Source organism: Gymnodraco acuticeps, unplaced genomic scaffold (genome assembly GCF_902827175.1).
Source record: "Gymnodraco acuticeps unplaced genomic scaffold, fGymAcu1.1, whole genome shotgun sequence".
NCBI lineage: Eukaryota > Metazoa > Chordata > Actinopteri > Perciformes > Bathydraconidae > Gymnodraco > Gymnodraco acuticeps.
In genome coordinates this window covers 142,372-155,416 of record NW_022989867.1, presented here as the reverse complement: position 1 = coordinate 155,416, position 13,045 = coordinate 142,372, and the positions used below count along the sequence as shown (strand labels likewise).

General features: G+C 40.6%; 1 protein-coding gene across 4 annotated transcripts in view; it reads right to left on the bottom strand.

The window, feature by feature from the left end:
* Positions 1-13,045, bottom strand: part of carmil2 (capping protein regulator and myosin 1 linker 2) — a 90,267-nt gene that overhangs the window by 16,084 nt on the left and 61,138 nt on the right. For all 4 annotated transcript variants that reach the window (XM_034196613.1, XM_034196637.1, XM_034196628.1 and 1 more), the window contains one exon: positions 67-940. In XM_034196613.1, coding sequence (XP_034052504.1) covers positions 67-940 — 874 coding nt within the window. The remainder of the gene's footprint in view (positions 1-66; positions 941-13,045) is intronic.

Genomic DNA, 13,045 nt, shown 5'->3' with positions numbered 1-13,045 from the left:
AATATACATGTACATTTTACAAACCAGTTTCTGGTTTTCTTTGAAAACGGGTCAGTTCAGACTGACCTTACTGTGTGTGTCATCCTTGTCTTCAGGCTCTAACCCTGTCAGCAGGATGAGGCTCTGGCTCTTTCCCTCCCTCAGCGACCTCTTGGTCACCTTGAGTCTCCTCTCTCCAAACGGACTCCCTCCCAACATCTCCTTCATCTGCACCCCGCCCCTCTCCTGCTCCGTGAGAGGGGAGGTGACTACAGGACTGGAGGTGGGGCCTAGCAAGAGAGGAACTGCCTCTCCTGTTAGATTGGATAGTGTGGCAGTGGTGAGGTCGGGGCTTGTGGCGGTATTGGGGAAAGAGGGAGTGGTGTCACTGGAAGGCGTCGTCGTGGTTAAAGTCTTGGCAGGCGCCATCGTTCCCTTCGCATCGCCTGCAGGATGCTGGCCCGGGGCAGCGGTTCCTTCTGTGGTGGCGGCATCATTACAAACGTTAGCATCCTCCACTGACCTTGCCCCTCTCCCCTTGTCCCTCTCCCTCTCTTTGGCCTCGCGGAGGGGTCGGATGAGGTCTGCGATAGAGGTCCTTTTGACCTTCACCCCCTCTCCTCCTCCCTCTCCCCCTCCTGCCTTGGGGGCTCGGCCGCCTCGAGCCCTCTTGAAGGCAAAGAAGTCGCCAAACTTTTTCTTGATGTTTTTGGTGGGAAGTGTGGTGGTGGGGGTGACAGAAGAGGGGGGTGCGGGGGGAGTGGAGGATGTAGAGAGGAGGGGTACATCAGTGGATGTAAAGCATGTGTCAGTGGATGGGACAGAGGGAGAGGTGACAGTGGTGCTGGGGGAGATGGTGATATTGTCAGACGAAGAGGAAAAGGGGGTTGAGGCTGAGGGGGTGGAGCTTGAGTCTGGGGGAGTGGCTGGGGCAGGGATTGACTCCTCCCACCGACCTTTTCTGCAGCAGAGACAGCAGAAAGAGCAACAGACAAGAAGAGACACTCAGTACTACCACTACTGCTACAGGAGTCAGGACACATGCTTAGTTCAGGTGCACAACACAACAAGAAGGGTCATGCAGATGGCCCACAGAGCAAAGATATCCGTCAGAGAGCGACCACACTGACACACACCATGATCCAGAGCACCATATCTAAACGACTCTTGGAAGGATTACCATTACATTTGGTTTGGATATTTGGAGTGGTGCAGGAATGAGTTATTAAGTTCTTGAGTTCTTCTATTTTTGGTTGCCTTGTCTAGAAGTCAACATTTCTTTTGAAACTAAGTTTTGGTTGGATGCCTGAAACAAGATCTCTGGTTAACACAAGCTGAAGAGATTGTGTTCAACAACATAAAATACGTCAGTAATCGTGAATTTCCAAAATGTCTATGTGTCGTAAAAAGAGTGGTTTCTAACAAGGGACTAAATAAGACTACTAAATGTCTCACGCTAAACATTAGCCGCCTTTAGCTTAGCGGTTGTGATGCGCCATCATGTATTTTCATTTTTTAGCCTAACGTTAGCATTTTACTTCTGTCAATAGCATTTATGCTTCAAAGATCATAACATTGGTGTTAATCTGTGAAGATTATCCCGCTGAACAACGGGTAAGTAATATACAATAAGTACATGAAAAACATAAATACCGCACTAATAAATGGCCAAACTTCTATGTGTCATAAAAGCGGCAGTTAGCAGTTAGCTAGCAAATGACTAAATGGGGAAAACTAAACGTCATCAAGCCGACATTAGCCGTCTTTAGCTTAGTCATGGTGACGTGAAGTCATGTGCTGTAGTTCCTTAATAGCTTAACGTTAGCTTTTTACTTCTGGCTATTACATTTAATCTTCAAAAAATTAAAGTGGTGTTAATATTGTGAGTATATAATGCTGAACAAGACTTGTAAGTATCATAAACGTGTGTTTGACATGGATCTTTTTCTATTCCAAAATCTATGAAAAAAATGTTGGATGCTAACTTCCGGGCTAATATTTTTTTGAACTACTGTGGTTGCCTCCTGAGATTTCGTCTAGCATTATTGTCAGGTCCAAATCAAGTACTTTTTTTAATCCATCGATGATGAACAGATATGCTTTCATCTCAGCAACTGCTGCAGTGTATTGGGCTGGAACAGTTTTTAGGCTTCCACTCTTTTTTTCTCCACTCACAGTCCATATGGGGCTACAGAGCTGTGATTCAGCAGTTGTGTGGAGGAACAGCTGTGGTGGACTGCAGCTGCTGATGGATGCTTTTGCTTTATGGCTGGTGTCGACGAAGGGTGAAAATGAAAACATGGACGCCAACAGAGGGCAGTCAGAGATGATTCCATTCAAATGACTTTGCATGTCTTCAACTTTACAAAGACATGTAGTACAATTTGAGTGTAAGTTGTGTTGGATGCATAACCCAGGTCAGGTCAACCTGCTTTAGCCAACATGAGGTTACCAACTCCCTTCATGTACAATCACCATCATGTGATTGCAGTCACTAATATATGATGGGTTGTGTGATCCATTCTTCTTTCACTGATGAAGAATGTGAAATATTGTTGGTAGTCCAGGAAAACGCTACTATGGGACCCTTTGAACTGAACATATTTGTCTCACAGCAGGCCAACTACCTTTATTTTAATTATTGTTGTATTATTTCAACCCAGTCTCACAGCATTTCGTGTTATAGTCACGACATTTAATCTATTGATTTGTGTTCACCAACACGATTTCCCCCTTTTTTTCGTGTCAAACAGAACGATATTAAAAGCAATGTATTTCTATTGGTAGTATGTTTCGTGCCTGCACCACGTCTTTTTGATATTGAGTAAGAAAATGTTTTTATGAACCACACAGTTTCCGGTCTTCCAAGACCTGACTGGAAGCTGTGTGGTTCATAAAAACATTTTCTTACTCAATATCAAGCCACGATTATTGTTTTTATTTTAAATTGTATAATGTCTGACTTTTTTTGCTGTCCGCGAGGAAAAGAAATGGGGCTCAGAGCCTCAGAATACTGAAATCAGTATTTTTAAAATCTTTTTTTCCTTCTAATTTGTTATTCTCTTCTAAATAACACACTTGTATTTACTCAACAATAACACACAATTATCCTTGTTTTTATTTATTTGTTTAATTCTATAATATCACCGGAAACAGACGTAGGCGATACACACCCACTGAACTGATTACCCAAGATCCTCAGCTATGGTTGAAGCTCTGTGATTGGATGTTTTGGCCGCAATGCAAGTTGGGATATGGTGTTTATGCGGAAAAAAAATTTGTAATAAAAAAAAATACTTTATTCCGAGTGTACTTGCTTTTCTCTTTGAAAGTCATTACATAACGGCATTGTAATACACTGTTCGGCTGCATTACATATTACAGATCCGCCGTAGTTCTTTATTTATAGAGCCCTGATTAGAAGACTTCTAGACAAACTGGAAGAACTGCCACCGAAACTGAATACATGATGTGGATCATAAATATATCAGAAATTAAACAACATCTTCAATTTCTCTTCACACAATACGTCTCCTTGCAGTATCAACACTAATTCGGCTGACTTTTATATTTGATCCAATTGGTAGATAGGTAGCGGTGCACCGCTGATAGACAGGGACTTGTAGTTTTTAAAGATATTACTGATTTTCTTTGAAATAAAGAATGTAAATACTGAGTTGAGAGAATAGTCAGGGGTTTTGGGTGATGGGAGACACATCTATGGATTCAGAATTTCAATAGCTTACCATTAAATGACGGATATACCTTTCTGTCTGTGATGTTTTACAAATCAGATATTAATGTGTAGAAGTAAAACATGTCAAATAATATAGCAATATCCTGTACAATTATGTGAAAACATGAATAAAACTACACATCTTCAGATGTTATACATACATAAGTGTCCTACACTAATAATAGAAAGTATAATTAGTTGTGTTTGACAGTGTTTTAACCCGCACCGCCTAGTGGTTAAAGCACGTTATTTAATTTTGTTGTTGAATATGTTATATTTGATGAAAAAAATATTAAGAGTACATACATAGGGGGAAAGTAGAAGGTCAATGATAGAAATATAGAATATAAAAAAGTCAAGAAGATACTGTAAGTGATCTCTACAATAAAACAGTTTAGTGCCGGATATACAAAGATATAGGAGGATGTGCAAAACAGACAAACCAATTCACCTTTACTAAAACATTAAAGAATACTTTAGATTAAGGTCTTCCTTTAAATAAGAAAAAGCTTTGGGGGTATCTACAGATAAATATTAAGCCTGACAAAGTACTTAACGTCTAATATATTGCTTTCCTGCTATGTTAACTATGTTGAAGCATTTATTTTTAACTGATATTATACAGTTGCAAGAAAAAGTATGTGAACCCTTTGGAATTACCTGGATTTCTGCATAAATTGGTCATAAAATGTGTTCTGATCTTCATCTAAGTCACAACAATAGACAAACACAGTCTGCTTAAACTAATACCACACAAACAATTATATGTTTTCATGTTTTTATTGAACACACCATGTAAACATTCACAGTGCAGGGTGAAAAAAGTATGTGAACCCCTACGCTAAAGACTTCTTCAGGAGCTAATTGGAGTCAGGAGTCAGCCAACCTGGAGTCCAATCAATGAGACGAGATTGGAGGTGTTGGTTAAAGCTGCCCTGCCCAATAAAAAATACACACCAGTTTTGAATTTGCTATTCTTAAGAAGCATTACCAGATGTGAACCATGCCTCGCACAAAAGAGCTCTCAGAAGACCTACGATTAAGAATTGTTGACTTGCATAAAGCTGTAAAGGGTTACAAAAGTATCTCTAAAAGCCACTAGGACCACTATTGCGGTAAGCATGTTGTAACTTCCGGTTGTTGTTGTCACCTCCGGGTATCCTGTGTGCCTGTTCTGCTGCTGATAGCTTATTATCTTAACTTAATCGATCGTTTTAATACTCTTGATCACGGCAACTGCCTGACGTTGTAATCACACGTTACTACAGCTTAAGCACTCACAACTCTCCTTCTCTTAGCGACTGTAACTCCACAGTTGCCTACACTTTTTTCGGGTTTGCTAACGGTAGCTACTTTAGTTTGATAGCTAGCCATGGCTCTTTCCCCACCCTCGGGTGCTATTTCCTGCTCTACCTGTCTCATGTTTGGTTACTTCCCTACCTCCTTTACTGGTACATGTGTTAAATGTAGTATAGTTGTTAGGTTGGAGGCGGGAATCATAGCCATAGAAGCCCGGCTCCGCATCTTAGAAAGTAACTCAGCTACAGTAAAGCCCATGTTAGCCGGTGCGGACCGGCATAAGGTAGCTCCTCTTAGCCGTCCCCCGGCAACTCCCGAGCAGCAGGGAGACTGGGTGACTGTTCTGAAGGGGCCTAACGCGAAACCCGCAGGTCCCCACCAACCCGTTCACGTATCTAACAGATATTCCCCACTATTCAAGTCAACTCTGGTTATTGGTAGCTCTATTATGAGATACGTGAATTTAGAGACCGAAGCCTCCACAGTCACATGCATTCCGGGGGCCAGAGCGGGCGACATTGAGGCGCATCTTAAACTGCTGGCTAAAAATAAACGTAAATACAGTAGGATTGTTATTCACGTCGGTGGTAATGATGCTCGTTTACGCCAATCAGAAAGCACCAAACTTAATGTGGAGTCGGTGTGTAGTTATGCTAAAACAATGTCGAACACCGTAATCTTCTCTGGTCCCCTCCCCAATCTGATCAATGACGACATGTATAGCCGCATGTCATCTTGTCAGCGCTGGTTGTCTTGGTGGTGCCCAGCAAACAATGTGGGCTTTGTAAATAATTGGACAGCCTTCTGGGGAAAACCTGGTCTGATTAAGAGAGACGGCATTCATCCTACTTTGGAAGGTGCAAATCTCATTTCGGCAAACATTTCAGGCAGTGGCGGCCGGCCCATAGGGGCGCTAGGGGCGCCGCCCCACCTCTTCCCACATGAAAAGAAGATATATATATTTTCTTTTAAATATTTGTTATTTCTATTTTTAATAAACAAGGTAAATATTATATAATTGGTATCAGTAAAATGTATAATCTACAATAAAATATTGTTTAAAATTGTGTTACGATGTCTAAAGTTACTGATAAGTCACATGTTTCCTGCCTGGCCTTGCCCGTGTATCATTACCCTCTCTCTCTCGTCGTCTGGGCGCTAAGAGAGGAGCCCTCAACCAGTGCAGCAGCAGCCACTAGCAGCTAACTGTTGCTATCTTTAAACTATGCCGCCAAAACCTAATTTCAGCCAATCAGCGTCGTCAAATCTGATGATCACAGGGCGCCTACAAATAGGAAGCTGTCATTCACTCTGGAAGCTATCATTACCAGCTAATCAAAACTCAGTTTCTTGACATAAAAATGGAATTAGGGATTATCAATACTTTTTTCAAAATGACAGACACATTGGATTAACCTATGGATTAACCTTCAGCCGCGTTTTTCTCGTTTTTGATCAGAATAACAGCAAAAGGTGAGCATATCTCCGTGTTTTGCTACCTAAAGCTACGTTGTGTGATGTCTGTATTTGCTTCCCCTGTCGCGAGTTCTGATCGCTCAGTGAAGATACTTATATTTCTAGAATCTGTGGAATCTCAGCTTGTTAGCATAAGCTTGTTTGTGGATATCCAATAAGTATATCGATTGATTTATATCTAGAGTGCATTAGCATTTTTTCGCTCAGGGCTCATTTAGACGCTTCTTGTGAGACTTGTGTTTTGTTTCGATAAACATGGTTCATATCATCAGTTAGCTGAGTTTCTTCCTGTTAAATGAGCAGGACACATGAATAGTTTATTACATTTTAAGAAGCCCTGAGACACAGTTTCGTGAGAAAACCCACATGTTCCCAAAGCCCCGGTGTTCTGCAGTTTGTGTGGGCCTACTGTACTGTTGCACAGTTTATGCTGTAGAAACTATGTCCAGGACAAGGTGTTTGGAAGTTTTGGAAGATTCATAGCTAACCACACTGAAGATTATGGAGGTATTGATCAGTCTTCTCATATTTTTAAGCCTCAATTTGTCCCTTCCCCCCTCTAACATCACCAGAAATCCTCATTTAAGGGGTCTTTTCACAATTTTTTTTACCGGGGGAGCATCCCCCCGGACCCCCCTAGTATTGTTTGGTCACCATTTCCACAGCCCCACTTAAAATATTTTCCATGACAAACTGGAGTTGAGACCAGGAGGCGGAGTCGCAGTCTTACACGCTTCTCTGCGCTCTCTCCTAGGCAGTCATCCATAGGAATCCCGAACCCAATAAATACCCAATATTAACGGTGTGTGTGTCTGCCCAAGGATAATTTAAGGTAAAACCTAATAGAGGTGTCATACATAATAACCTAATAAAAGTAAATGTAACAACTACGACACTGCAACAAAACAGGAAGATTAAATGTGGTCTCTTAAACATAAGAACTCTCTAGCATCTAAAGCAATATTGGTAAATGATTTAATATCAGATTATAATATTGATATATGCTGTTTTACTGAAACTTGGTTGAGACATGAAGAATATATCAGCATAAATGAGGCCACTCCACCCAGCCATATCAATACTCATATTGCCCGAGGCACGGGCCGAGGAGGTGGAGTTGCAGCAATCTTTGACTCAAGTTTAATTATCAATACTAAACCAAAATTAAATTATACCTCCTTTGAAAGTCTCGTTTTTAGTCTTACACATCCGACCTGGAAAACTTTGCAGCCAATCTTATTTGTTACAGTGTACCGTGCACCAGGTCCTTATTCAGAATTCTTATCAGAATTCTCTGAGTTTTTATCAACTTTGGTACTTAAAACAGATAAAGTAATTATCGTAGGTGACTTTAATATTCATCTTGACGATGATAAAAATAGCCTTACTGTTGCATTTAACTTTATATTAGATTATGTTGGTTTCCGTCAGAGTGTAAATAAACCAACGCATTGTTATAATCACACTCTCGACCTTGTTCTGACTTATGGTATTGAAATTGAGCAACTATTAGTCAAACCGCATAATCCTGCTTTATCCGACCATTTCTTAGTAACTTTTGAAGTACTGTTACTAGACTACGAAGCATTAGTCAAAAGCTCCTGCAGCATCAACCTATCTGTTAGTGCTATAGCCAAATTTAAGGAAGAGATTCCACCAATACTTAACTCGATAGCATGTCTGCATGTAAGGGAGGAAACTTATACAAAATGTACACCACCCCAAATTGATCATGTTGTTGATAGTGCTACAGATGCGCTGCGAATAAAATTAGACCCTGTTGCTCCTTTGAAAAAGAAGAAAATAAAACAACATAGATTAGCTCCATGGCATAATGCTGAAACCCGCAAAATAAAGCAAAAGTCAAGACAACTTGAAAGGATATGGCGTTCCACTAAACTTGAAGAATCTCGTTTAATTTGGCATATTACTCTCAATGAATATAAGAAAGCACTGCGTAAAGCGAGAGCAGCCTACTACTCTTCATTAATAGATGAGAATAAGAATAATGCAAGATTTCTTTTCAGCACTGTAGCCAGGCTGACAGAGAGCCATAGCTCGATTGAGCCTTCTATTCTCATAGCACTCAGTAGTAATGATTTTATGTGCTTTTATAACGATAAAGTTGTTACTCTTAGAAACAAAATGAATGACCTCTTGCCTTTGACCAGTATAGTGTTATCAACAGCTCCCGGAAACGTAAGTTCTAATATTACACTAGATAGTGAACTAGAATGCTTTTCAGCCATAAACCTTGAACAATTAAATTCAATGATTCTCTCTTCTAAACCATCAACGTGTATCTTATGCGGCTTTCACACCAGCGCTTTTCCCTTTCTAGCTCCGAGCGGGAGCTTTTCTGGTTCAACTCCGGTTTCCCTTTTCTGCTCCCGCTCTGTTCACACCGCCCAGAGATGCCGCTGCTGCGTCATGACGTCACCGTTTACGTGCCTGCTTCATAAAATCCAAACCGCGCGGAAATCCCTCACATCGACAACAACAACAATGGCCGATTGTATTGAAGCGCTGTTCGCTTTGGTTATCCTCTTACGAAACAAAATGGAAGGCCACTGCTGCTTATTCAGTTTGAGGTTTTCCAATCGTTGTGTACAAACTGGATAAAACGCAGGCATTTTGTTGTTGTTCAGGAGGTTGATCCCGCCCATGCCCCTGCCCCCGCCTCGACGTAAGAGAGACGTAAGCGACGCCGCCTTTTAGCTCCAAAGCTCTTGCCTCTAGACCGACAATTTTTTGGAGCTGGAAGTGAACCGGATTCCGGTGCTAAGAGGCGGCGCCTCTGCGGTGTGAACAGGAAAAAAACGGTACTTTTCAGGCTCCAGCTCCGAGCCGGAGCTGAAAACGCGTTGGTGTGAAAGGGGCATCAGACCCAATTCCAACTAAGCTGTTGAAGGAAGTTTTTCCATTAATTAGCACTTCTTTATTAAATATTATGAATATGTCTTTATTATCAGGCTATGTTCCACAATCATTCAAAGTAGCAGTGATAAAACCGCTTCTTAAAAAGCACAACCTCGATCCAGAGGTTTTAGCCAACTATAGACCTATTTCTAATCTTCCGTTCCTCTCAAAAATTCTTGAGAAAGCAGTCGCAAAACAGTTGTGTGATTACTTAAAAAACAATGATTTATTTGAAGATTTTCAGTCTGGCTTTAGAACACATCATAGCACAGAGACAGCGCTGGTTAAAGTCACAAATGACATTCTAATAGCCTCAGACAAAGGACTTGTCTCTATTCTTGTCTTGCTCGATCTCAGTGCTGCATTTGATACTATCGACCATGACATCTTATTGCAAAGAGCACTTAGTTGGCATACAGGGAACTGCTTTAGACTGGTTTAGGTCCTATCTATCTGAACGCTCTCAGTTTGTACGTGTCAATGATGAATCTTTCACGCAAACCAAAGTTAGCCATGGAGTGCCACAGGGCTCAGTGCTCGGACCTATTTTGTTCACATTATATATGCTTCCGTTAGGCAATATTATAAGGAATCATTCTGTACATTTTCATTGTTATGCGGATGATACTCAACTATATTTATCAATCAAGCCTGATGAAATTAATCATCTAAATAAAATTCAAGATTGCCTCAAGGACTTAAAAACGTGGATGACCTTAAACTTTTGATGTTAAACACGACCAAAACGTTATTATACTTGGCCCGAAGAATCTACGAAACAAATTATCTAAAGATATACTAACTATGGATGGCATTAATTTGGCCTCCAGTGAGACTGTAAGGAATCTTGGTGTTATATTTGATCAGGATTTATCCTTTAACGCCCACATAAAATCAATTTCAAAGACCGCCTACTTCCATCTACGTAACTTTGCAAAAATCAGGCATATCTTGCCTCAAAACGATGCAGAGAAACTAGTCCATGCATTTGTTACTTCAAGGCTGGATTATTGTAACTCCTTATTATCAGGGTGTACCAAGAAGTCAGTCAAGTCGCTTCAGCTGATTCAAAATGCTGCAGCTCGTGTACTAACCAGAGTTAGGAAAAGGGACCACATTACTCCTGTTCTGGCTGCCTTACACTGGCTCCTTATAGAACACAGGATAGAATTTAAAATTCTTCTTCTCGCCTACAAAGCCCTTTATGGGCAGGCGCCATCTTACCTTAAAGAACTCATTATACCCTACTGTCCTACTAGGGCATTGCGTTCCAAGAATGCAGGGTTGTTGGTTGTTCCTAGAGTCTCTAAAAGTACAATGGGAGCCAGAGCCTTTTCTTATCAATCTCCACATTTGTGGAATCAGCTTCCAGTTTGTGTTCGGGCGGCAGACACCCTATCCGTTTTTAAGAGTGCGCTTAAGACCTTCCTTTTTGATAAAGCTTATAGTTAGGGCTGATTAGATTCAGCCCCTAGTTTTGCTGATATAGGCTTAGTTTGTCGGGGGACATCTTACTTGTTCCTTCTCTCTGTCTATACCTGTGTACTCTCATATTCCGAATAACCCAGATTCCCCAAATGTCTTTCTTTTTGGTGTCTATATACGCCGGGATCCGGAGTCATGGATGATCCTGTTGCTGCGGTCCTGTGTCCTGGATCGCGAGCCCTGGATCTTGAATCGTGGCTGTGGTCCTGGATCATAAGTCCTGGATGGATATCCTCGTGGATTCATCTTCCTATTATACACACATGCATTTCCAAACATTTGGACTACCTATGTTGCAAATGTATTATTTTTTCAATTTACACACGACATCTATTGCACGTCTGTCCGTCCTGGGAGAGGGATCCCTCCTCTGTTGCTCTCCCTGAGGTTTCTCCCATTTTTCCCTTTAAACTGTGGGTTTTCCCCGGAAGTTTTTCCTTGTACGATGTGAGGGTCTAAGGACAGAGGGTGTCGTATTGTCATACTGATATTCTGTACAAATTGTGAAGTCCACTGAGACAAATGTAACATTTGTGATATTGGGCTATATAAATAAACATTGATTGATTGATTGAAATGTTTAGTCTTCTCAAGCACCAAATATCTCTCCTGATTGTTGGCACTTGACAATCACCTTCCCTGAATTTTACTCAGGTGTAACTAAAGTCTGATTTAAGGGTTGTTTATATTTCACATCATTAATCAGAATCTGCAAAGTAACTCAAATAAATGTAGTGGAGTAAAAATACCAGGTTAACCTCTGAATTGTAGTGGAGTAGAATTATAAAGTAACAATGAGCTGTCATGTGGGTATATATTAATGCTGCCCATTAAGGACACAAGCCATTTTCACCCATTTAGTAATTATATGTTTTAAATTTGATAACACCAATGTGTTTCTTATCCCCTAAACCTCCAGGGGTGTAAACAGTTTAATACTGGCAACTTCTAATTGTGGGAAAAACGAAAACATCTTTTAAAACTACAATTCCCCGTAGAGACGTGCCATAGAACATGTTGCGAAACACAATAGCCAGCATGTGTAGTTCTAGTTAATTTTATTGAATTTGTCAATGTCGGGGCTGGACCCGTTCGAGTCCAGTTTTGGATACTCTGCCGTGGTTTCATTCCATTTCCTAGAGCTGTTTGATGCTCGGCATAACCTTGGCACACTGCCACTCCAACATCCAATCACAGAGCTTGAAGATTAATCACAGGGTTTGTCAAGCAAAAGGGACTGTAGTCCCAAACGATAGCTGAGGATTATGGGTAGTGTAGTGTCTTCGGCCATAAACTCTGAAAAAATTTGTTTCTCTGAATCGAAGGGGGAAAACACAAAAGCATTGTACACAATTTAAACCAATCAATGTTGTGTAATTAACAAGGATAAACTGATGTTTTTAGTGGATGAATATTGCAGATTACTATGCAAACTTCGAGACCGGAAATACTGTTTTCACCCCAAGCTGTTGCCTGGCAACGCAATTCTGTTGACAGTTATTTCATATCGCATTAACACCATATCCCAACATGCATTGCGGCTAAAACATCCAATTACCGAGCTTCAACCATAGCTGAGGATCTTGGGTAATGAGTTCAGTGGGTGTGTATCGCCTACGTCTGTATCCGGTGACTTTATTTTGAAATTCAGTTCCTGACGGACGGCAAAAAAGCCAGATATTATAGAAAATAAATAAAAAAATAAGTAAAAACAAGGATAATTGTGTGTTATTGTTGAGTAAATAACAGTGTGTTATTTAGAAAAGAATAACAAATTAGAAGGAAAAATACTGATTTCACTATTCTGAGGCTCTGAGCCCCATTTATTTTCCTCACGAACGGCAAGAAAAGTCAGACATTATACGATTTAAAATAAAAACAATAATCGATATTGGCTTGATATTGAGTAAGAAAATGTTTTTATGAACCACACAGCTTCCGGTCTTAAAAGACCCGACCGGACAAAAAGACGTGGTGCAGGCACGAAACTTACTACCAATAGAAATACATTGCATTTAAAATCGTTCTATGTGACGAAAGAAAGGGGAAAATCGTGTTGGTGAACACGAATCAATAGATTAAATAATCAACCCAGTCTCACGGCATTTCGTGTTATAGTCACGACATTTAATCTATTGATTCGTGTTCAAT